General features: G+C 45.8%; 1 protein-coding gene across 3 annotated transcripts in view; it reads right to left on the bottom strand.

Moving 5' to 3' along the window:
- The window catches only part of SLC44A2 (solute carrier family 44 member 2), a 156599-nt gene that overhangs the window by 35157 nt on the left and 94184 nt on the right, over window positions 1-27258 (bottom strand). For all 3 annotated transcript variants that reach the window (XM_040346430.1, XM_040346428.1, XM_040346429.1), the window contains exons 4-13: window positions 25597-25681; window positions 21066-21150; window positions 16245-16361; window positions 10350-10410; window positions 7700-7826; window positions 6192-6275; window positions 5794-5906; window positions 3602-3733; window positions 1959-2058; window positions 1698-1790 (exon numbers count right to left, since the gene is read on the bottom strand). In XM_040346430.1, coding sequence (XP_040202364.1) covers window positions 1698-1790; window positions 1959-2058; window positions 3602-3733; window positions 5794-5906; window positions 6192-6275; window positions 7700-7826; window positions 10350-10410; window positions 16245-16361; window positions 21066-21150; window positions 25597-25681 — 997 coding nt within the window. The remainder of the gene's footprint in view (window positions 1-1697; window positions 1791-1958; window positions 2059-3601; window positions 3734-5793; window positions 5907-6191; window positions 6276-7699; window positions 7827-10349; window positions 10411-16244; window positions 16362-21065; window positions 21151-25596; window positions 25682-27258) is intronic.

The following is a 27258-nucleotide window of genomic DNA, read 5'->3' on the forward strand; positions in this document are numbered from 1 at the left end:
CTTACCCATTGCCGTTGAGGGATCCTCCATGTTCTCTAAATATTATTTTATTGCTGTGGGTTGTCAGTTTTATGAACCTTCCTTGAGTTGCTGTACTTTTGACTCATATCTGTCTACGCAGTTTGTAAACCCCTGTCAGTAAGTAAATGAGCCGAATCTGACTTCCATCATCCAGTCATATGCAAGTAAAAATGCTTTTTTTTTCCCCTTACACATGATGGGGTATTCTTTGCAAAGTCAAGCTTTACCTAAATTTACGTGCAGAACGCAACTGCACTTTGCAAAGTACACAGTCTACTTGTTCTTAGTAAATCAAACTCTATATCTCTGACTAATCATATTTTGCTGCAGGTGTTCTGACTCCACGAACGATTTACAGGGATTTACTAAAACTGGAGAGTGCAAAATCTGGTGCAGCTCTGCATAGAAACCAATCAGCTTCCAGGTTTTATTGTCAAAGCTCAATTGAACAAGGTGAAGCAAGAAGCTGGTTGGTTACCATGCACAGATGCACCATATTTTGAGTGTGCCAGTTGTGCTAAAGGAGAAGTACAAAGCACTGTTGGCTGTACTTCTGCTGTGGATCACAGGAGTGCAGTTCGCTCTGAAGCCCGCTGTCGGGTGACATCATAGAGCCTGTCCAGGTTGGGTAAAAGATCTAGAACCGTGGACTGGCACCTGGCTCAGCCACTCAGCGGGCCGCTGAGAGCCTGAGTCAGCCCATCCTACCCCCTCCACAGCCAAGAGCTCCAGTAAGGGGGGGCAGAGCAGACAGCGGTGGCTTACAGTCACCAGCTCTCTGCTCACGGAGCACTGAGAACCGAGAGATCAGTAGTGTTTGATCTCTCAGTTCTTGCCCTTAGAGCCGGCGGGGGACCGATGCTGCATCCATCTAAACAAGTAGGATTCTTTAAGAAAACAAAGTTCTTTCAAATCTCCTCCTATGAAACCCAACACGCAAGTCACAGCAAAAGTTACTCTACAAGCAACAGCAATATCAAACTTGTGGAAGGGGCAAATATACATAAACTGGAGAATCTTGCTATTGGAGTTGCCAAAATGTAAGGAGGGAGCTAGTATCTCAATCCAATGCTGCCCATCCAAAGCTGGAAAAAGTTGGCCTTTAGACGCAATACGATCATTATATGAAAATCTTAGTGGGGGTTCAGGTGTCTGGCAGACAGCTAGCTTTGGAGTCTTACCCACTGCTGTTGAGGGATCCTCCATGTTCTCTAAATATTATTTATTGCTGGGTTCTCTGTTTTATGAACCTTCCTTGAGTTGCTGTACTTTTGACTCATACCTGTGTACGCAGTGCAACTGGCAACTGGATTTTCATATGGGTCAAAAATAGGATCTTCTCTAACGTGTATACCAAATAGAAGGGCGTCTGTGGACCAGGCGTTGGGTTGTCTGCCAGGATCTCAAGGGAGCTTACACTGGATGTCACTTGTATAAACAGGAATTCTGCATACCGAGATGCAAAATAATCCAACTTTAATATACCTAGTAAGAACAAATCCTACTTTGACATGTTTTTTAGCCAGGCACAGCGACTGCTTTGGCGCAGAAGGCATGCCAGCACCTGAGATGGTTGTGGATCTTTCCTGGTGCGGCATGTGAAATACTTTCCAATGAATGTGAGCTGTTATGGTGAAGAGTGGGGTGTGACGATGGTGCGGGATGAGGAAGGATACACTGCAGTGATGGCCCAATAGGCGATGCAGAGACACACCAGCAGGAAGGTGACAAGAGGGAAAAGCAGGGAACACATCACATGACCGACCGCCCTGAGGAGAGAGAAGGAGCAGAATCAGGATACAATACACATTCTAATGCCCACATTGATGTCTACTTTATTATTACCACTACTCATTTATAAGCACCGACACTTTTCTGCATCCCTCCACAGTGAACACGGAACCGGTTACATTGTTTTACCAACCACCCCTGCTCACCTGCTGGCTTCTTTAATGAGTGCAATGGCAATCATAATCCTTTTCCTGAGAAAGATGAGGATCAGAATAATAACCACCTCCATGATGCATAGAATAATCACTGTACAAAGAGGAGAAGAAGTGCAGGATTAGAGATGTCCCAGAATACACACAGAAATGGCACATGGGACCCATCCCTCCCATCTCTGTAGCCCATCTCCCCCTCCACCCTAGAGTGCCATCCACCTAACACCAAAATAATCTGTACCCACAGTATGTCAGCCTCTCCCTGTACTAAACAGAGTGCCAGCACCCCACCAACCTAAATTGTACCCACACAGTGCCGGCCCCCCACCAACCTAACCAGTACCCACACCACCCATCACCAACCCGTACCCACACAGTTCCAGCCCCTTATACCAACCCAACCAGTAACCACCCCTTCCACCAACCTACCAGTACCCACACAGTGCCAACCCCCACATCAACCTAACTAGTACCCACACAGTGCCAGCCCCTCCTATCACCAAACTAACCAGTACCCACACAGTGCCAGCCCCCCTCCAACCTAACCAGTACCCACACCTACGACCACCAACCCAACCAGTACCCACACAGTGCCAGCCCCTCCTACCACCAAACTAACCAGTACCCACACAGTGCCGGCCCCCCACCAACCTAACCAGTACCCACACCACCCATCACCAACCCGTACCCACACAGTTCCAGCCCCTCCTACCAAACTAACCAGTACCTACACAGTGCCAGCCCCCCACCAACCCAACCAGTACCCACCCCTTCTTCCACCAACCTACCAGTACCCACACAGTGCCAACCCCCACATCAACCTAACTAGTACCCACACAGTGCCAGCCCCTCCTACCACCAAACTAACCAGTACCCACACAGTGCCAGCCCCCCTCCAACCTAACCAGTACCCACACCTCCTACCACCAACCCAACCAGTACCCACACAGTTCCAGACCCTCCTACCACCAAACTAACCAGTACCCACACAGTGCCAGCCCCCCTCCAGCCAAACCAGTACCCACACCTCCTACCACCAACCTAACCAGTACCCACACAGCGCCAGCCCCTCCTACCACCAACCTAACCAGCACCCACAGTGTGTCAGCCTCTCTTACCAACATAGCCTGTACTAAACACCATGCCAGCCCCAACATAATGCCAGCCCCACCTACCACCAACCTAACCAGTACCAACATAGTGCCAGCCCCCACCAACCTAACCAGTACCCACACCTCCTACCACCAACCCAACCAGTACCCAGACACTCCTACCGCCAAACTAACCAGTACCCACCGAGTGGCAGCCCCCCACCAATCCGACCAGTGTGCCAGCCCCCCCTACAACCAATCCAACCAGTACCCACAGTGTGCCAGCTTCCCCCACCACCAACCTAACTAGTACCCACACAGTGCCAGCGCCTCCCATCTCCACCATACCTGTACACAGTGCCAGCACCTCATCCACAAACACAACCTGTACCCACACAATTCCAGACTAATCTCCCACCAATGTAATATGGATATACACACTGCATCAAAACCTTTCAACACTACTATTGCTTATACACAAATAGCCAGCTCCTTTTATCATCCAGCGCCTCCCACTTATTTCCATTACATAGCCTGTAGACTCACTGAATGCCAGCCATGTCTGCCTCAGGTGTAGGTAGACCCGGAAATCAGTCTGAAACCCAATGTCCTTTAGGCTCACATCCGATCCAGATGCATCCTTCAACCGAGCATACTCCATGTAGCAGTGGAATATTCCTGCAAAAGACAAACATCAGCAGATTCTCCATAACTGGTTCAACTACATTTACAGGGTACAAAACACAACTCAGGCACAAGGAATCCACAGCACAATCCGTTCTGATTCAACTCTACAGACAGTGCTTCAGTGCGGTATAGAAATACCATGCTCACGCTCCCTACTGAATGGAGAGCACTAGCTCTGACTCAGGAAGGAGCTTATTGGACCTCTGCAGAGAGGCCGCTACTTCTACACATAAAGCAAGGGTCTCTCTGCCATGTGCTGGTGGGAGACAGACTTTTCTACTTAAAGAAAGCCTTCTGCTGTAATTATGTGATCGTCTAAAGTTTTGGACCCATTTTTGGAGATCCTGGCATGCTGGTGACATTAGTTTAGCTATACACGGTTCCAGCCGGTGGTCGCTTCAGCCCCCATTTATAATTACAGCCATCTCTACAGGAATGTGTGCTTTGGGAAGATTGCATTGAGACTGGGCTGTAATCTAAGGACATTTTTGGTAAGTGTGCTCAAATCTGCCTCACCATCATGTGAACTAATGAAATGGCGTGCGCCACTTTTATTCATTTCAGCGCAACAAACACTTTCCTAAAAGTGGCTGAAAAGAAGGTGGGTGCTGCAGTGGCCGACGGCTGGTGACCAGAACAAGGGATGTGTCACCACCACACCATGAAACTCCATTAACCACTTAAGCCCCGGACCAATATGCAGCTAAATGCCCAGAGGTGTTTTTACAATTTGGCACTGCGCTGCTTTAACTGGTAATTGCGCGGTCATGCAATGTTGTACCGAAACAAAATTTGCGTCCTTTTCTTCCCACATATAGAGCTCTCTTTTGGTGGTATTTGATCACCTCTGCGGTTTTTATTTTTTGTGCTATAAACAAAAATAGAGCGACAATTTTGAAAAAAATTCAATATTCTTTACTTTTTTCTATAATAAATATCCCCCAAAAATATATATAAACATTTTTTTCCCCCTCAGTTTAGGCCGATACGTATTCTTCTACATATTTTTGGTAAAAAAAAAAAAAAAATCGCAATAAGCGTTTATCGGTTGGTTTGCGCAAAATTTATAGAGTTTACAAAATAGGGGATAGTTTTATTGCATTTTTATTAAATTTTTTTTTTTTTACTACTAATGGCGGCGATCAGCGATTTTTTTTCGTGACTGCGACATTATGGCGGACACTTTGGACCATTTTGACACATTTTTGGGACCATTGTCATTTTCACAGCAAAAAATGCATTTTAATTGCATTGTTTATTGTGAAAATGACAGTTGCAGTTTGGGAGTTAACCACAGGGGGCGCTGAAGGAGTTATGTTTCACCTAGTGTGTGTTTACAACTGTAGGGGGGTGTGGCTGTAGGTCTGACGTCATCGATCGAGTCTCCCTATAAAAGGGATGACACGATCAATGCAGCCACCACAGTGAAGCACGGGGAAGCCGTGTTTACATACGGCTCTCCCCGTTCTTCAGCTCCGGGGAGCGATCACAAGGGGGCGGCTAGAAACGAATAGCCGCCCCCTCGTCCCGGATCGCTCCCCAACGATTTCCGACCGTCGCATGTACCGGGGGGGGGGGGGGGGTCCCGATCGGACCCCCGACCCACGTCTAGGCAGCGACGTGCGGGCATGTCGTTCTGCCTGTCCGTGCCCTTTTGCCGACGTATATGTACATGCGGCGGTCGTTAAGCGGTTAACAGTCCAGCTTGATCACATCACACCAAAGAATAATGACATTTTGGAGCCACACGGGACCCTCACATGCTTGATGAAGTACTCCTGTGTGGCTCCAAAACGTCGCTATCCTTTGGTGTAATGCACTCAATGTAGCATTGGACCCCATTTTTGAGTTTACTGATGTGCTGGCGACACATCCCTCATCCCTCATCCCTGACTTGTTTTAATTTGTCGCAGGGAGCAAATGTATTTACTGTAGCCAATTTTAACTTAGAGTTCAGTTAGGCCATTTAAATAAATTAAAAAAGACACAGAAAAATGGGCACATCACTGCACTTTACCAAAGAAAAAAAAAAGGGGGGGGGGCATACTCACCATATCCCATGACTGCAATCACCAAGACAATCATCACCCACACCATAATCCCAGCCAGAAACCTCAGCAAGACCACAAATAATAAACTGATCAACATGGCAATGATAAGACCTCTGCGGAGGAAAACAAAGAAATGTGTAGTGGTTTTGGGCATCCATTTATACGAGAAAGACAAAAAAATAAATAAAATACACACATTATAATACCCTCTTTTTAGTACCCTAGTATATGTAGGAATGTGCGTTAGGGACCTTGTTGTAAGGTCCCTAAGGTTGTAAGCTTCTTGAGGGTAGGGACACATGTGAATGTAAAATGTAATGCATGTAAAGCCCTGCGTAAATTGAAGTACCTGAAATAATAATAAGGTATATTCTTTGAGAGGGTAAAGGTGTTCTTACATGATTATCCAGTACCAGGACACAGTGTAATCCTCAAAGATCTTCATAGCCACCTGCCGGGCCTCCAGCACCACGTTGGCCTTCCTGTACAGAACAGATCATCACTTATGAATACACAATGCAATACAGTATAGGTAAAGATCGGGGTTGTATTGAGACATCAAAATACACACACACACACACACACACACACGAATAATAATCTCTTTTATACAATCGCCGTCCATTTTGTCATGCAGTTATATTTAGTATAATATACCTTTTAACTGCATAAAACAGAGAAATATTTTTACATTTACTAAAAACTATAATGATTCCAAAGCCTCTCGAAATTCCCGTCAGCCCTGCCCTTTATAGATCTTGTGCCAACTTAGCCTCAATGTTCAGATGTGGGGTTCAAAATCGGGAAACAAAATTACCACAATTTGCAGATTTGTAGGCTTGGTGCCGCCCCATCTACTGCCAATGTCCAGAGCCACCAAAGTTCAGTATATTTTTAAAAAATCACAACTCCAGCCATTTTTAAAATTTTTTTAGGAGTTCCTAAGAAATTAAAGCGGAGCTCCGCTGAAAAAAAAAATATTAAAAGCCAGCAGCTACAAATACTGCAGCTGCTGACTTTTAATATTAGGACACTTACCTGTCCTGGAGTCCAGCGCCGTCCGCAGCAGAGGACGAGCGATCGCTCGTCACTCTGCTGCCCCCCCCCGCCATCCTCGGTGAGGGAACCAGGAAGTGAAGCGCTCCGGCTTCACTGCCCGGTTCCCTACGGCGCATGCGCGACTCGCGCTACGCCTGCCGATTGGCTCCCGCTGTTTACTGGGAGCCGAGTGTTCCCAGAACACAACAAGGTGGGGGGGGGGTACGGGAGGTGACATCATGCCCGCAGTCTGCCCCAGACTGTGTGGCCGGAAGTGGGTGCAAATACCTGTCTTTAGACAGGTATCTACACCCCCTGAAAGGTGTCAAATGAGACACCGGAGGGGGGGGGGGGGTTCCGATCAGCGGGAGTTCTACTTTAGGGTGGAGCTCCGCTTTAAGGGCAGAGACAATAAAAATCTAAAATAAAATCCATTTTTGTTTGGGTTTGGCTGAAAAAAGAAACACAACATCTGAGATATGTTCGGAGGCATACTGACACTACTTACATGTCACTTGCCATTGTTCCGCTCTAATAAGTAACATTGGTCTGCCATACATAAATCAACTTTTTTTGATCAATGACAGTGCAGAGCAAAGCCTAACAGATACATAAATCTGTAGCACTGACCCTGAAATTCTTAAAGAATACAGGAGATGTTCTATTTTTTTAACCGATAAGTCATTTATAGAGAAGTCATACTTAAGCAGAAAAGGGAGAAACTGTAGTGTTCTTGGGGACTAAAGGAATAATTATGTTATGAAAGATTTACACATGCAGAAAGCATTGTGAGGACACAAAAGAAGTGCCAGGACAGAACGGCTGCCCGGGTGGTTAGACCATTAGGGCTGGTTGGGTCTGTACTTACTTGGCTCCTTCCACCAGGTCAGACACATTGCGTCGTTTGTCACCTTTTCCATCATCAAATGTTGTTTCATTGCCAACAGTAATCACTCCTTTCTTAATATTAATAGCTGGGAAGCACCTCCTGGTGACTGCAGAACCAAACATAATACATTAGACTTAGTGCATCCTACATCGACTTTAAACTTCAGTCTCATTTCTGAGAACATTCAAACATAAATGAAAAAGGGTACAAAAGTGTCCTTACCAGGAGGGAGCTATGTGACATGGAGTCTGTCCCTCCCATCACAGGGTGACACCACCCAGGAGGAACTGTGTGACATGGAGTCTGTCCCTCCCACCACAGGGTGACAGTATGTAACATGGCATCATCCTCCCAACAACAGGGTGACACCACCCAGGAGGAACTGTGTGACATGGAGTCTGTCCCTCCCACCACAGGGTGATAGTATGTAACATGGCATCGTCCTCCCAACAACAGGGTGACAGTATGTAACATGGCATCATCCTCCCAACAACAGGGTGACACCACCCAGGAGGAACTGTGTGACATGGAGTCTGTCCCTCCCACCACAGGGTGACAGTATGTAACATGGCATCGTCCTCCCAACAACAGGGTGACACCACCCAGGAGGAACTGTGTGACATGGAGTCTGTCCCTCCCACCACAGGGTGATAGTATGTGACATGGCATCATCCTTCCAACAACAGGGTGACACCACCCAGGAGAAGCTATATGGCTAGGAGTATGTTCTTCCCATCACAGGGTGACACCACCCAGGAGGAGCTATGTGACATGGCATCGTCCTCCCAACCGCAGGGTGACACTACCCAGGAGAAGCTATATGGCTAGGAGTATGTTCTTCCCATCACAGGGTGACACCACCCAGGAGGAGCTATGTGACATGGCATCGTCCTCCCAACCGCAGGGTGACACTACCCAGGAGAAGCTATATGGCTAGGAGTATGTTCTTCCCACCACAGGGAGACACCTCCCAGGAGGAGCTATGTGACATGGCATCATCCTTCCAACAACAGGATGACACCACCCAGGAGAAGCTATATGGCTAGGAGTATGTTCTTCCCACCAAAGGGAGACACCACCCAAGAGGAGCTATGCGACATGGAGTATGTCCTTTCCACCACAGGGTGACACTACCCAGGAGAAGCTATGTGACATGGAGTCTGTGCCTCCAACCAGAAGGTAGCACAGTATTGGAATTAAGAGTTGTCCTTCCCATCCACTATCCAAAAAAATAATTGAAATCAAAAATAACCTTTTTTTATAAAATTGTAGTATTATAATTGAATGTACTTTCTATGTTTCTCTTTTTAAGTGGATATCAGGGAAAAAAGATCAACACATCTCTGCAATACATGTAAATTTCCCCATGTTGTCTTATGCTGTACATAAAGAAAGATGCCCATTGATCTGCCAGAAGTCCAGTGTGCACTGAAATCCCAGGCTATGTTGTAAGACATAGGTGCTCAATCTGTGGCCCTCCAGCTGTTGCAAAACTACAAGTCGCATCATGCTTCTGCCATTGGGAGTCATGCCTGTAACGGTCAGTGGCTTGCAATGCATTATGGGACTTGCACAACAACTGGAGGGCCACAGGTTGAGCACTTATGCTGTAAGACTAACAGATGTCCGTTTTATCTTCTACAGAACAACTCTCCCTTATTTTGCAGAGGTAAAAAAAAAAAAAAAAAAAAATAAGAAGTTGTGCTCTGCAGTCCAGCCTAGGATAGACAAGAAGGGCTAACAGCTTTGCCTGAGATTTCAGTACAGCAAAGACACCGTTTTGTCAGCTCAAAACAGGAAAATAAAAGCTCCCTGGATTTCTGGCAGGATACACAGGCAGTTTTCTGCAGGCACAACACTGTGGGGTAGATTCACGTAGATCAGCGTTTCTTTTGTGCCGTATTCTTAAAAGAAAGTTGCGGCGGCGTAGCGTAAATAGGCCGGCGTAAGCCCGCCTAATTCAAATAGTAAAGAGGTGGGCGTGTGTTATGTAAATTAGGCTTGACCCGACATGATTGACATTTTTCCCGAACGGCGCATGCGCCGTCCGTGGAATTTCCCAGTGTGCATTGCTCCAAAGTACGCCGCAAGGACGTCATTGGTTTCGACGTGAACGTAAATGACGTCCAGCCACATTCACGGACGAATTACACAAAAGACGTAAAAAATTCAAAATTCGACGCGGGAACGACGGCCATACTTAACATTGGTACGCCGCACTTACGCCACCATATAGCAGGGGTAACTATACGCCGGGAAAAGCCCAACGTAAACGGCGTAAATGTACTGCGTCGGCCGGGCGTACGTTCGGGAATTCGCATATCTTGCTGATTTACATATTTCGACGCGTAAATCAGCATACACGCCCCTAGCGGTCAGAGGAAAAATGCAGTTACAATCCGACGGCGTAAGAGACTTACGCCGGTCGGATCTAATAGAAATCTATGCGCAACTGATTCTATGAATCAGGCGCATAGATACGACCGGCTGGACTCAGAGATACGACGCCGTATCTTGTCTGTGAATCTACCCCAGTGAAACTAGCATGTATATCAGAGATGTACTGCATATGTGTTTTTTATTTTTTCCTGTTTGTTGTCAATCTCCAAAGCTTATGATCAGTACTCACATGGTTTGCTTGGAGTGATCATGGCCGGACAATCTTGATCTCTCAGCACCTCCACTGGGCTCTGAAACATTATACAAATGCATTACATTTTCAGCAACACAAAATCACACACAGCAACTTCCAACAGGGAGAAAAAGCGGAAACAGATTTATTTTTAGTTTGATAAGGTTGTACAGTGCGTTGTAATCAAACAAAATAATTGTATTGCATTGCGTTAATGCACATTCATTATTGCATTTTGTAAACCGCGTGTTAAAGAGGAACAGCGTTAATGCAGCCCATTCATTTTGGATCAGTTTACAGCACACATTAACCACTTCAGCCCCAGAAGAATTTACCCCCTTCCTGACCAGAGCACTTTTTGCGATATGGCACTGCGTCCTTTTAACTGACAATTACGGTCATGCGATGTTGCACACAAACAACATGGACGTCCTTTTTTCCGCCACAAATAGAGCTTTCCTTTGGTAGTATTTGATTACCTCTGCTTTTTTTTTTATAGCGCAAAAGAGACAATTTTGAAAAATAAATATTTTTTTTTACTTTTTGCTATACTAAATAATACCCCCCCCCCCCAAAAAAATATTATATACAAAAAATATATTTCTCAGTTAAAGAGGAGTTCCACCTAAAAATTTAACTTCCTCTTAACCCACTCCTCGCCCCCTTACATGCCACATTTGGCATGTCATTTTTTTGGGGGGGGAGTGGGGGCTTCAGGAAAAGGGGACTTCCTGTCTCACTTCCTCCTTCCGCCGAGGGGCTGGAAAGGCGATTAGCTTAATTGCCTTTTCACAGCCCCTCCCTGTAGGCGAGCGCCTGTCCAATCGGACGGCGCCACGCCGCTCGCGCATGCGCAGTGGGTGCCCGGCCGTGAAGCCAAAAGCTGTCACGGCCGGGTGCCCACAGTGACAATGAAGACGCCGGCCAGAGAGAGGAGCGGAGCCCCGGCCGGCGCGTCGCTGGAACGCTGGAGCAGGTAAGTGTCAGTTTATTAAAAGCCAGCAGCTACACTTTTTGTAGCTGCTGACTTTTAATAAACTTAAAAAATGGGCGGAAAACCCGTTTAAGGCCGATATGTATTCTTCTTCATATTTTTGTTAAGAAAAAAATTAAATAATAATATATATATATATATATATAGCGTATATTGATTAGTTTGCGCAAAAGTTATATAGCTGGATTCACGTAGACGTGCCTAACGTTAGGCAGGTGTAGCGTATCTCATATACGCTACGCCGCCATAAGTTAGAGAGGCAAGTGCTGTATTCACAAAGCACTTGCGTCCTAAGTTACGGCAGCGTAGCGCAAATGTGCCGGCCTAAGCGCGCCTAATTCAAATTGTGAAGAGGTGGGCGTGTTTTATGCTAATGAATCGTGACCCGACGTGATTAACGTTTTGAACGAACGGCGCATGCGCCGTCCGTGGACATATCCCAGTGCGCATGCTCCAAATTACACGACAAAGACTTATTGGTTTTGACGTGAAGGTAAATTACGCCCAGCCCCATTCACGGACGACTTACGCAAACAACGTAAAAATTTAAAAATTCTACGCAGTTCCGACGTCCATACTTAACATTGGCTGCGCCATCTTTTGGTGGAACAACTTTAGGCCTGAAAACACCTTACGTAAACGGCATATCTTTACTGCGACGGGCAAGCGTACATTCGTGAATAGGCGTATCTCGCTGATTTACGCATTCTAGGCGTAAATCAGCATACACGCCCCTAGTGGCCGGCCTAAATAGACAGCTAAGATACGACGGCGCCCGCGGTCGTATCTTGGCTAGATTTAAGTGTATCTCAATTTGCGAATACACTTAAATTTACGACGGTGCAGATTCAGAGTTACGCCCTCGTATCTACTGATACGCCGGCGTAACTCTCTCTGAATCTGGCCAATAGCGTTTATAAAAATAGGGAATAGATTTATAGCATTTTTTTAATAATTTTTTTTCATTACTTCGACATTAAGGTGGACACATCAGACACTTTTGACACTATTTTGGGACCATTGTCATTTATACAGCGATCAGTGCTATAAAAATGCCTTGTTTACATAGGCATCTCCCCGTTCTGCAGTTCCATGACACGATCGCGGGACACCGGTGGACATCGAATCTGTGAGTCCCACAGTCGCGGGCACGCGCGTGTCTACCAAGCACCGAGTTAAAGGGGACGTACCTGTACGCCCATTTGCATAGCCGTGCCATTGTGCGGATGTATATCGCAGTGCGCTGGTCGGCAAGCGGTTAATGAGCCGAATATTGGCGCCTTCCCATTCAAAATGACTGCCAGTGAAACCAGCTTGTTGCAACTCACCACCGTAAAGGAAGATTGGCGTATGGAATGGATAGCAGATTGAAAATCTTAGAGACTGCTAGTAGGCAATGTTGGGTTTCTCATCACTAGTTTGTGATGGCATGCTCCAAAATATAAGTGTTCCAAATTTTGAATAAAAAGAAAAAATAATGCTTTTATTAATGCATCTGTGCCCAGGAAAACTGGAAATCTTGTTTTGTTGGGAAGTGCAGGGGCAGAGGTTTCTTTTAGGGCCACCTAATGAAATTTGCTCAGCAGGAGGATAGAAACATGCAAAGATTTTTCATGATCATTGTTCTTGTTTTTCTCCTTTTTGGTTTCATGTCAAAAAGCAACATAATGTAAACGCAATCATCACAGTAACACTCAGCTCAAAAGACCGGCCATCCAAAATCCAGAACCAATGTAAAGCTCAACTCCAAGAAAACCAAATCCTCCCATGTAGTGGGGCTGTGCCCGCACTACAGGGGTGAATGACCCATTTAGGTATAGGAGACTTGGCAAAGCAGCTTTACTTGCCTGATTCTCCTCTGCATTGCTAGACCAGTCCCTGCAGTCTCTTCTCCCCTATGGTCCGGCAGGCCAAGATCCCTTGACGTCAGGTCCGGTACAAGGGGTGGGCAGAAGGGCCGGGTGCCCTGGGCGGGACCATTTACTGGAGGAAGGGGGGGCGCAGTAGAGGCCACGCTACAGGTCGCCTGTCCTGGGGCGGCGGGGCTGCAGGCGCGCTCCCACCTACTCATCTTGTTTGTCACACAGTGCCGGTCTCCTGACCGGCGCTGTGTGTCAAGGAGCCGAGTCTGCGTGTGTGTTCGGCGGTGCCGATCCCGCCCCCCTAGACCAGCTCATGTGGTAGCAGATTGAAGTAATGCTCCGCCTATCACACGAGCCGGTCTAGGGGGGTGGGACCCGTGCCGCCGAACACAGACACAGACCCAGCAATGTAACAGTGCTGCTGCTGCAGGAGATGTGTGATCCAGCCAGGGCAGGCTATGGTGAGTCTGACTGTAGTCATAGGCAAAGTGAGGTGAAATTATGGACACAGAGAGGCTGCAATGGGCACAGTAAGGCTGCTATTATTGGTCACATGGAGGCTGTATTTATGGACACAGGGAGGCTGCGATGGGCACAGTAAGGCTGCTATTTTTGATCACAGGGAGGCTGTATTGATGGACACAGAGAGGCTGCGATGGGCATCTTCGCCCTGGGCACCGGGTGACCTTGTCCCGGCACTGCTTGACGTCATCTAGGCCAATGGAGGTACCACAGCCCTGCACTGAACACAAGAACGCTGAGGAACAGTCCACCAACAGAGCATGGGAGGAGTGCCCTCTGCCAGGGGAGTGGAGGATCAGGTATATAAAATGATTTCCTAGTCCCTAGCATAAACAGGCTGTTATTCCTTGTAGTGCAGGTGCCGCCCCACTGCAAGGCAGGATATTTAGGTTTACTGGAGTTCAACTTTTAAGCTGAATGCTGGGCTGGCTGCAATAAAAAAAAAAAAAAAAACACCCCTTTGCAATGCCGCACCCCACACTGAAAGGATTACATGCGCATTATGTCTATGGGCGTCAGAATATGGAGAAATACTTATTTCATACTCCAGTAGGTTCCCTCCATTAAAACCAGTGGTGGCTGGTGCTCAGTATTTTGGGGACGGACAGACGGGGAGTCTCTTGCCACCTTCCCATTGATGATCGCCCAGGCCTCCCTCCCCCTATAGGGAAGGCTGGGAGAGGGCACAGGATGGGGGGTGAATAAGGAAGCATAACTGATCGGAGAAGCTGAGTGACCCAATCACTGACAGCTCTCCCACCAGCAGATCCGCAATACACACAGACCAGTCTGACCAGGAGCCATCCGTCCAAGTCATCACACTGATCACCGATACATTGGAATCAGATCACTAGAACATCATCTTTTCTTACAAACAAACCATCCTATCCCATGGCAGGATCAGAGTCATGTAAAAAGATGGGGGGGGAAACTAGAGGTATGTATACAGATGAGTAGTCAGAGGAGCTCTCCATCACTCCTCTCCCCCAGGACTCCGGTGCAGTGACCTTGCGCATCATTTATGACAGTCCACTCACTTTATCACCTGTTCCATCACTCCTCTCCCCCAGGACTCCGGTGCAGTGACCTTGCGCATCATTTATGACAGTCCACTCACTTTATCACCTGCTCCATCACTCCTCTTCCCCAGGACTCCAGTGCAGCGACAGTCTGCTCACTCCACGCACACCATCCACATCCTCCAGAATAAGTGAAGTCAATCTCTGAACACAGCAACCCCAGCAGTGGCCGGGCTTCCCTTGCGTCTCCTCCTCGGCATCACAGCAGCCGCGCGTCTCCTCCGTCCTTCTCCTAGGCCAATAGGATCTCTTCTACTTTCGGCCAATCAGGAAACGGATCTCAAGATCTGCTTCCTGATTCGCCGGGAGGGGAATCAGTGTGACAATAGTGAATATTCATTTGCTATTGTCACACAACTGGGTGGGCTCGGACTGGCAACTGATCCGTGTGGCCGGTAAGGAACCAACCGGGTCAAACACCAGTAATTTATATGGGAATGGAGAACTGCCAGAGCACTTTACCGCTTCAACAGCTGTCCATTCCCAGCTGCAGTAAGGGGTACGGTGGTACACGGTTCAGCTCAAGCACAGCTTCAACACCCCCCGCTGCCAGTTTGCGGAAAAATGGTCTTCCACAAAATCGGTACCTGGTTTTTAAAAAGGTTTAGGACCACTGCACTAGAGGGAGGATAGCCCTGCATTTGAGGACGCCGGGGGACCTCCACTGGACCAAAGCTTCAGGGAGGAGAGGTGAGCACAGCAGCATGCTGGGACAGAGAGTCCTGCTTCTCTGCCTCTAGATATAAACGTGCATTGAACTCTTGCAGTAAGGGGGACACCACTGCAAAGGGTTTTTTGTTTAGACCACAGTTCAGTTTTAAAGTGACCTGGTCTCACAAAAATAAACCAAACCTATCCTGTAAAACAGGGATATGCAATTAGCGGACCTCCAGCTGTTGCAGAACTACAAGTCCCATGAGGCATAGCAAGACTCCGACAGTCACAAGCGTGACACCCAGAGGCAGAGGCATGATGGGACTTGTAGTTGTGCAACAGCTGGGGGTCCGCTAATTGCATATCCCTGCTGTAAAAGAATAGGTTTCATCCTTACCTTGTCCTGTAGTGATGTAGTGGCTGGTGGGAGAAGCCAAGACCCCCAGCAAGAGGACAAGCTGCTACAAAACCTGAAAATGCCAGATAGCTGTGGTAGATGACACTACTTTAGGGAATACAGTGGTGTCGTCTCTTCATCCCAGCCTGCCGTGAAAGCAGCAGACTTATCAAGTCATCTCTCTGCTCTCTTCTCCCACCAGCAAGTTCCTTGCCAGTACAATTTTATGAAGCACACCTGATTGGCTCCCAGTGCTACACCTCCCTCTCCTAGTAGTACTGCTGTATAGGAGATTGCAAGAGGCGGAAACCAAGTCAAGTTTACAAAGTGACTTTCATTTGTGTATTATATTTTCATGGGCTTCCGCTTTATAAATGGAATCACCTTGGAGAAGTCGTTGAAGCCATATCTGCAGAAATTCTTGTAGTAGTCAAAGTTTTGCTGGGTTGTTGCAACAGTGAGGTACGTGAGAAAACGGTCCGGACATTTCTCCACACAGATCTGTCAAAAGAACCAAAATCCAAGTTATTTGCCATGAAGTCACTCAGGGGTATAGGCCAACATACCGTATATACCTACATGTATAGAGGGAGCGTGATTGGGCAGAGTTTAAAGTTATACTCCAGGATTAAAAAATATTTTCTAAAAATTACAAGATGCACGTCTATTCTTACTTAAATCTTACAGATCTGTGCAAGATTCCAATGTGAAGTGTTGGCTCTGTGCAGGAGCTCCTGTAATAAAGACTGGTCACTGCTGATCTCTCTCGTTGTGCAGGGTGACTGGTCTTGTCTCCTCCCCTTCCTGTAGTTTTCTGTGGGCAGCCTTTAGTGGGTGGAGCCTGCTGGGCCCCTCCCACAGCTCTGCTCAGGTTATGTACAGCACAACAATGATCATGTCCCCACCACTTTCACAAGGTAATATCTAAACAAAAAAAAAGACACTCTAATATATATATATATATATATATATATATATATATATATATATATATATATATATATATATATATATATATATATATATATATATATATATATATATATATATATATATATATATATATATATTGTTAAATTCAGAGTGCTGAAATGCTCATCTTGCAACATCTTCATTTTCTTGGAAATTAAAAATAATTTCCAATGGTTGTGTAAAAGGAAAAAAAAAAGGAGTTGCTATGGACGGGTTGCAACCTGTCCATAGCAACCAGTTTGCAGTGAGGCGGAGTAATCTATGAGTAAGCAGTGGCCTCTCTGCAGGAATCTGAAACAGCCCACCCTCCCCCCCCACTGAGTCAGAGTTATGAAAATACACAATTCAAATTTCAGCCGATTTCTACTGAATCCGAAGAAATTTAAGCGATGGGAAGACTGACCTGGCTGGAAAATGATCAGCTGAACAGTTATAGCTAGATTCAGGTAGAGTTAGGTCGGCGTATCAGTAGATACACCGACCCAACTCAGAATCTGCGCCGACCTAAGTTTAAGTGTATTCTCAAATAGAGATACGCTTAAACATATCTAAGATACGACGTCCTATCTTAGGTTGCAATATTGAGGCTGGCCCGCTAGGTGGCGCTTCCATTGCGGTCGGCGTAGAATATGTAAATCAGTAGATACGCCTATTCACGAACGTATGCCCGGCCGCCGCAGTACATTTACGCCGTTTACGTAACGCATTACAGGCCTAAAGTTATTCCATCAAATAGATGGAATAGTAATGTTAACCACTTAACCACCAGCCGCCGTCATAACGGCGGCAAGGTGGTTGCTTAACTGGGGGTCGCCGTTATTTAACGGCGCCCACCAGAAGCAGTAATGCGCGCCGCCTCGGGCGCGCACACTGAAAAAAAAGAAATTCTGTGCGCGCCGGGTCTATGAGACCCGGCGCTACACAGATCTCGGTAACTGACCGACAACAGCGGTCTTTTACCATGTGATCGCGCAGTCCAATGACGGCACGATCACAGGTAAACAAACCGGCGTCATTTGATGACGCCGGTTCCTCCCTCCTCTCGCTGTACCGATCGGTACAGTGTGAGAGGAGAGCGCGGATGGCAGCAGCAGTGTGGGATGGATCTGTGACTATTGCAGCCATCCCTGCATTAACCCCTGCAATACTGTGCAATACTCTGCCTTCCCTGTGCAATACTCTGCATTAACCCCCTGAGATACTCTTCCTTCCCTGTGCAATACTCTGCATTAACCCCTGCAATACTCTGCCTTCCCTGCGCAATACTCTGCAATGCTCTGCCTTCCCTGCGCAATTACTCTGCAATACCCCCTGCGCAATAATCTGCAATACCCCCCGCGCAATACTCTGCAATACCCCCCGCGCAATACTCTGCAATACCCCCCGCGCAATACTCTGCAATACCCCCCGCGCAATACTCTGCAATACCCCAACACCAATACTCTGCAATACCCCAACACCAATACTCTGCAATACCCCAACACCAATACTCTGCAATACCCCAACACCAATACTCTGCAATACCCCAACACCAATACTTTGCAATACCCCGGCCAATACTCTGCAATACCCAGAAAATACTCTGGGGAAAAAAATGTGTTTTAACCACTTCCCGCCCACGTCATATGAGGTCCTTGACTTTGTGCAGGGATATCTAAATGATGCCTGCAGCTACAGGCATCATTCAGATATCATTTTTTTCAGCCAGCGATTCCCTACACCATAAGAACGATCATGGCGGCTGTTCCGCCTCTTGATCGTTCTTACGGGAGGCAAAAGTGGACGTCCCCACTCCCTTCGCCCTCCGGTGCTTCTTCTGACTCACCGCTGCGATCGAAGCCCGGATCGTTTTTTTTTTTTTTTTTTTTTTCAGGCTTCCCAGCCTAGAGGTGAGATGTGGGGTCTTATTGACCCCATATCTCACTGTAAAGAGGACCTGTCATGCTATATTCCTATTACAAGGGATGTTTCCATTCCTTGTAATTGGAATAAAAGTGATCAAAACATTTATTTTTGGGGAAAAACGTGTCAAACTAAAATAAATAAAGTAAAATGAACAATAAAAATAAAAAATAAATATTTAAAGCGCCCCTGTTCCCGCGTGCTCGTATACAGAAGCGAATGTGTACGTAAGTCCCGCCCACATATGAAAACGGTGTTCAAACCACACATGTGGGGTATCGCTGCGAACGTTAGAGCGAGAGAAATCATTTTGGCCCCAGACCTCCTCTGTAACTAAAAACATGTAACCAGTAAAAACATTTAAAACGTCGCCTATGGGGATTTTTAAATAGCGAAGTTTGGCGCCATTCCACAAGCGTGTGCAATATTGAAGGGCGACATGTTGGGTATCTATTTACTCGGCGTAACTTCATCTTTCATATTATGCAAAAACATTGGGCTAACTTTAATGTTTTTTTTTTTAAAAAGCACAAAACTGTTTTATTTCCCAAAAAAATGCGTTGGAAAAATTGCTGTGCAAATACCATGCGCGATAAAAAGTTGCAACGACCGCCATTGTATTCTCTAGGGTCTTTGCTAAAAAAGCATATATAATGTTTTGGGGTTCTATGTAATTTTCTAGCAAATAAATGATGATTTTTACATGTAGGAGAGGAATGTCAGAATTGGTCTCGGTGCTCCAGAACGCCTGATGGTGCTCCCTGCATGTCGGGCCTCTGTATGTGGCCACGCTGTGTAAAAGTCGCACACATGTGGTATCGCCATACTCGGGAGGAATAGCAGAATGTGTTTTGGGGTGTAATTTGTGGTATGAATATGCTGTGTGCGAGAAATAACCTGCTAATATGAAACTTTTGTGGAAAAAAAATAAAAATAAAAAAAACCTTGATTTTGCAAAGAATTGTGGGAAAAAATTACAACTTCAAAAAACTCACCATGCCTCTTTCTAAATACCTTGGAATGTCTTCTTTCCAAAAAGGGGTCATTTAGGGGGTATTTGTACTTTTCTGGCATGTTAGGGTCTCAAGAAATGAGAAAGGCCGTCAGTACTTCAGATGTGATCAAATTGATAAATTTTCAGTAATTGGTACCATAGCTTGTAGACCCTATAACTTTCACCCAGACTAAATAATAACCCAATTTTTTTTTTTTTTTAACCAAAGATATGTAGCAGTATACATTTTAGACAAATTTATGAAGAAAAATTCATTTTTTGCAAAATGTTATAATAGAAATGAAAAAAAATTCATTTTTTTACAAAATTTTCGTTCTTTTTTCATTATTAGCGGAAAAAATAAAAACCGCAGAGGTGATCAAATACCACCAAAAGAAAGCTCTATTTGTGGGAAAAAAAGGACAAAAATTTCATTTGGTTACAGTGTTGTATGACTGAGTTATTGTCATTCAAAATGTGAGAGCACCGAAAGCTGAAAATTGGTCTGGTTATTAAGGGTGTTTAAGTGCCCAGTTGTCAAGTGGTTAAAGTATGGCCGCCGTTCCCGCGTCGAAATTCGAAATTTTTACGTCGTTTGCGTAAGTCGTCCGTGAATAGGGATTTACGTCCACGTCGAAATCAATAGGCCACGTCGAAATCAATAGGCCCGTGCGGCGGACGTAGCCGCAATGCACACTGGGAGATGTAGGCGCACGTGCAGTTGAAAAAAAAACGTCAATCACGTCGGGTAAAGCCTCATTATCATAAAACACGCCCCCTTAGACAAATTTGAATTGGGGCCCTTACGCCCGCTCGCTTTAGGCCACGCCGCCGTAACTTAGCAGGCAAGTACATTGTGAATCATGTACTTGCCTCGCTAACTTACGGCGGCGTAGCTTAAATGCCTTAAGCTACGCCGCCTTAAAGTTGCGGCCATGTATGTGAATCTAGCTATTAGTGTTTGGATATTGAGGCAGCTGCGGTTACTGCGGCTATTTACAATAGCCGTCAGTGGAGATTTCTCAGTCCACACGGTTTAGGGTGGATGGAGACATTTAGATTTATCTCGGTCAGCCTGCATGGAAAGCTTTAGCTTTGCTCTTCTTGCTCTGACTGCAGCTACCCTTGGAGTGTCTTGTTATTATATAAGCAGGAAAAGAGGCAGGTTCCGATCAGATATAACCAGCATGTTTACGTTCTAGCTGAATAGATTTAGAAAAACTTTAGACAAGCAGACAACATGCCAAGTCAGTCATGTGAGCACGTGAACCGTAACCACACGTGACGCCCCAGGCTCTGCCATACACCCAGCCACCACACACACACACACAACTTACCTGCGGCGTTGGACACTGGAACTCCAGGAGGATCAGGGGGCTGGCACACTTCATGATGTTGAAGTAGAACAAGAATGGCTTTTTTCTGTAGGTGGAATAAAATAATAGATCCGTTTAGAAAATTTAAATGGACAACATTTTATAAAAAAAAAATTCTGACTTATGACCCCTCCCAGTCCTGACAGTTGACACTGCCCACCGTGTACCCAAAGGGCCTGGCGGAAGAGGAAAGCCCGGCAGCGGTGCGGGGGAGGTATGATCATCAGATGTCGGCAGGTCAGGGAGGACGATCAGTGCGGATTACAGGAACGATGCCCTGTGTGCGCGTCTCACTCCAGCAACTGGATCCGGTGGGAGGGAAGGAACTGGCTTTCAGCTGCTGCAGGGAGAGCAGCACAGTGAACTGTTCCTGCAATTGGCACCCTGACATGCAGCATTGATACCCCCTGTGTAATTGCCGCGAAACGAGAAGCGGGGGGGGGGCCCTTAAAAAAAAAAAAAAAGAGAAGAAAAATATAAATGTGTGTATATATATTATATATATATATATAAATATATAAATATTTAAAAAGCGGGGATGGCCATCCGGGGCCTTGGGGACCTCTGGGCCCTTTAATAAAAAAAAAAAAATATATATATATATATATATATATATATATATATATATATATATATATATATATAATATATATATTTTTAAAAAGGGGGGTTGCCATCTGGGATCCTGGGCCCTATATATATATATATATATATATATATATATATATATATATATATATATATATATATATATATATATATATATACACACACATACACACACAAATTATTATTTTTTATAAAAAGAAATAAAAAAAAAAGGGGGTTTGCCATCCGGGACCTCTGGGCCCTTTAATAAAAAAAAAAGGGGGAGTTTACATCCGGGGCCCTGGGGACATATATATATATAAATAAATAAATAAAATAAAATGGGGACCTCCGGACCCCTAAAAAAGAAAAAAAAAACATAAATTGACCCTTTAATAAAAAAGAATATAATAATAATTGTTTTTAATATAAAAAAATATATATTTTTTTAATATATTTTTCTTTTTTATTAAAGGGTCAATTTATGTATTTTTTTTTATATAAAAATATATATAAGGGGGGGGGGGGGGGGGTTTCCTTCTGGGGCCCTGTGGAACTCCGGACCTCTTAAAAAAAAAAAAAAAAAAATTGTCCCTTTAATAAAAAATAAAATAAATATTTTTTTTTTTTTATAAAAAAATAAACAAACAAAGGGGGTTGCCATCTGGGGCCCTGTGGACCTCCGGGCCCCTTACAGGTGTACTGCCTGTACCCCCCTGATGACGGCCCTGCCCCCCATAAATAATACCCCCATCAAAGCATGCAGCCCAGGAGATGGGGAGAGGGTTGGATGAGCGAGAGCCGCCTTGGCTTTAAATATATTTTGATAAGACATTTTACAAGCTTTAAGTTATTGTGCTAAATAAAAAACTTTGTAGGTTGGCTACTTGATGGAGTTGCCATTGCTAAGGGCAATAACTTTGTCTGTGGCTTAGAAGGGTTTGTTAAGGCAGTGCCAACCCCACTGCTAGTATAACCTGAATGCCATTCAAAATTCATCCTCTTTTGATAAAAAAACAAATAAAACATTTTCATCCGCTAAAAACCTTATTTATTCTCCCCGCTCAGAGCTCTCCCCCGTGACTGCCCGTCTCTCTCCTTCTGAAGGGGGGCCAAATCACACAGCACAAGCACTGTGCTGTATAATATGCTTTTAGGCAGTGGTCTCCAAACTGCGGCCCGGGGGCCAGATGCGGCCCTTTGCTTGCTTTTATCCGGCCCTTGGGGCACTATTTCATCCACCGATACCAACAAGGGGGCATCGTTTATCCTACGGACACCAACAATGGGGTCCAATGACACCAACCATGGGTCACAATTCCTCACAATGACACCAATGATAGGGGACAATTCCTCACAATGACACCAACAACGGGGCACAGTTTTTCCTCAAGGACACCAACAATGGGACCCAATGACGGGGCACAATTACTCCCACTGAAACAAACAATGGGGCGTTAATTTTTCCCACTGATGTCGGGACCTTTTCGACTCCCACTGACCACTGTCCGGCCCTCGTAAACTCTGAAGCACAGTAAACTGGCCCTTTGCTTACAAAGTTTGGAGACCCCTGCTTTAAGGGAACATGACCCAGTATTTCTTGTTTTTTGTTAGGGTAACAAATGCTTTAAAGAGAAATTGCAGTAAGGTACCAGCCCCCCCACCTGTACTATAGCAATGTCCTCAATCCAGATACTCGCCTACCTAGCGGATCCAACAATATCAAGATGAAACTGGCCACGCCACCGTCACAGCCCATGACCTGCACCACCATCTTTGGTCTCGGCATCAATGGGTGACTCTTCATGGTTCAGGTAGCCTGGCCCCTGATGTGTGCCAGGTCTACCCCCCTCCAGCTTGTGTGAATGAAAAGGAAACATCCTGGGATAGGTGACGTACCTATCCCAGGAGGCTTTGCAAGGCATTCTTGCCTACAGCGACAGCCTAGGTGGCCCCGATTTTGTATGCAGAGGGGGGCATCCAGGAGCTGAAGTTCTGCTTTTAACTACTGACCTAACCATGCATGCCCTCTGATGATATCATCTTTTCAGTACCAGCCTATGGACTTATATTATGGCATATATAAATAAAGCACAACCATCATGTAAAGCAAATATGGCTGCCCCTCATATTTTTATCAGTACAAATATAATACAGGAAGAAAATTAGGGAAATACATACATTTAAGAGACTATATACATTTAAATACAGTATAGATTAGTATTAAAGGGACTGTGTTGCTAGGTGGAAAGAGTGAAACCATCAGCCCACCATAAAAGAACAGCAATACTCACCTCCCTGGCAGCTAAAGAGACAACTCTGTGACCCAAGAGCTCCAGGTGCCAACACTTCCACATGTGTTGGATAGTTTGTCTCTTGCTGGGCGAAGTGCTTTTACCTGCAGACCCTACAGGACACAGGAGAGTGGTGGTGCATCCATAAAGGGCGCCGACCCCTCTCTCCTGCTGTCCCTCTATCACAATCATCAGCAATGCATGAATCTATCTACGGTCGCCGCTGGCACCCTCTATTCAGGTGCCCGGCCCCTTGTCGGGCGCAGGGCACCTGAATTAAAGCAGCTGTTTTTTTTTCTCCGAAGCACCCGATTAGAGCCATAGGCTCCAATAGGCATCCAAAACAGAGAACCGCAGTAAGGATGAGCTCCAGCGTGTTTGCATAGTACATGTGCAGAGTCCGCCAGGAAGGGAGCACGGCGCTGTGCTAATCACAACCAGGGAGACATTTCCCGATGCTCGGCTGCAGAGATCAGGGCATGTCTCCCTGGCTGTGATTAGCACAACGTCGTGCAGACTTCCAGGCGGGCTCTGCACATGTACTATGCGAACACGCTGGAGCTCATCCTTAAACAGCAGGCGTTCGCTGTTCACTCAGCTGTGTGTTAGGAAAACAATTAATTCGCTTTCCTAACACTGAACCGCTTCTCAGCCAATCAGGTGCTCGGGTCTGTGTTACCTGTCACCCGATTGGCCGAAACGACAGGCGCTGTGATTGGAGGCCACCTATCAGGCGTCCAATCATAGCAGAGGATGGGAAGAGATCGAGGTGCATGGAGGACACAGCCGCCGTGATCCGATGCCCCACCGAGACAAGATAGGTGCCGGGCGGGGGGGGGGGGGGGGTGCACACTGGCAGCAGTGGATGGGCACAGTAGTGGCAATTGATGAGCACAGTGTCAGAAATTGATGGGCACAGAGGCTGCGTTTGAGTTTTTTTTTCAGTTTGTTTGCGCCCCCCAAAAAAAAAAGTTTTGGAGCACTAGCGCGCAACTGCACAGGAATAGGAGGTCAATACTGACCTGCAACTGTAACCGGACACACCTAGAAGTGCAGAATAGCAGCGGCATACAGAGCTATTCCAGACAGCCAAATAGAGAATATTCCTCTCCGTCTATAAGAGGGGGGCTGCTGGTTTAGCCCTTTCCCACTTGGCAATAGGGTCCATCTGAAGGCAAGCATAGCAGTAAAAGTTCCAATACTGTATATGCTCAATCAGGGCCGATCTGCCCTATAGGCTCACTATGCAAGCCGCTTAGGGCCCCCCAAAGCTGCGGAGGGCCCCCCAAATTACTAGAGGCCCCGCCTGGTGAGAAGTCATTTTTGGCCCCCTCACCCCGCTTCTCAACAACTCGCTGGCTGCATGGGAGAAGAGGCAAGAAGTCAGCGACCCCCGCTTCTCATTTTAATGTAAGATGTAATTTCCGACAGCAGAACACCCCCTCCCCCCGCTTCTCAACTTTAATGTGACATGTCATTCTGCTTAGGGCCCCAGGGAGGTCAGGGTCGGCACTGTGCTCAATGAACACACACTAGATTTTCCCTATAAAGATTCGGAATTTTGGAGGAATGCTAGTTAACCAGCTGTTTGTAATGGATTGACCACTTACTCATTAGGGGTTCCAACTTGACCGCAAAACTGCCCCTTGCTGTCAGTGGGGTATATAACCTTCCTCGGGTCTCCATAGGTCCAGGCTGCAAAATTAGAAATCATGGTGAAACAGACCATTGAGGAAACTCAGAATTCAGGTCATCAAAATGTATCTTAATGTAGAACTATGGTACCATGAATTAAAATAAGCCTGTGTTGCATCATTCATTATACATACATCTGCACTTACATTTAGTCCCCTGCAAAACTGAAAAAAAAAATTTTATAAAATAAAAAAAGTTCATCCTGCCGGTAAAGTTTCGAATAATAATGCAGCTTCCCAAGATGGAGTGGTAACAATGCTATTGCAACTTTCAAAAGGCATGCTGTGAATGGTAACTTTCACAGTTGCTTATACTCTCAACTGAAGCATCAAATGGCTGGTGTTATAACGGATCACATGTGCAGCATCATGGCAACTGCAGATCAGAGGCCAAGATGGCGGAAGCCGCCATCTTGGCCTCTGATCTGCAGTTGCCATGATGCTGCACATGTGATCCGTTATCTTGGCTGTAAAAAAAAACAAGGGTTTAGTTCCATTTTAACCACTTAAGGACCGCCTCCTGCACATATACGTCGGCAGAATGGCACAGCTGGGCACAAGCACGTACAGGTACATCCTCTTTAAGTGCCCAGCCGTGGGTCGCAGGCGCGCAGCACCGTGACCGCGGGACCCGATCGCCGCTGGAGTCCAGCGATCGGTCCCCGGAGCTGAAGAACGGGGAGAGCTGTGTGTAAACACACCTTCCCCGTTCTTCACTGTGGCGCCGTCATCGATCGTGTCATCCCTTTTATAGTACAATCAATAATATCACACCTACAGCCACACCCCCCTACAGTTAGAAACACAAATGAGGTCACACTTAACCCCTTCAGCGCCCCCTTGTGGTTAACTCCCAAATTGCAATTGTTATTTTCACAGTAAACAATGCATTTTTTGCTGTGAAAATGACAATGGTCCCAAAAATGTGTCAAAATTGTCCGAAGTGTCCGCCATAATGTAGCAGTCAAAAAAAAAAAAAAAAAAAAACACGCTGATCGCCGCCATTAGTAGTAAAAAAATAAAAAATTAATAAAAATGCAATAAAAACTATCCCCTATTTTGTAAACGCTATAAATTTTGCGCAAACCAATCGATAAACGCTTATTGCGTTTTTTTTTTTAACCAAAAATAGGTATAGCAAAAATTGTCACTCTATTTTTGTTTATAGCGCAAAAAATAAAAACTGCAGGAGGTGATCAAATACTACCAAAAGAAAGCTCTATTTGTGGGAAAAAAAGGACTCCAATTTTGTTTGGGAGCCACATCGTACGACCACGCAATTGTCAGTTAAAGCAACGCAGTGCCGAATCGCAAAAACTGGCCAGGTCCTTTAGCTGCCTAAAGGTCCGGGTCTTAAGTGGTTAAAGTGGTATAAGTAAACCCTCCTATCATCTTCAGCCAAGGAAGCCGCCATCTTGGGCTTGGTTTAATCATCAACTGCTATTATGCTGCACATGTGATCAGTTGGATGGTTTGACAGTTTCATTCCCAACACACATCAGGAATGTAACGTAAAAAAAATAAAAAAATCTATGAATTTACTTCTGCTTTATGGTAAACAAAAATAAAAATAAAAAT

This window comes from Rana temporaria, chromosome 3 (genome assembly GCF_905171775.1).
Source record: "Rana temporaria chromosome 3, aRanTem1.1, whole genome shotgun sequence".
Taxonomy (NCBI): Eukaryota; Metazoa; Chordata; class Amphibia; order Anura; family Ranidae; genus Rana; species Rana temporaria.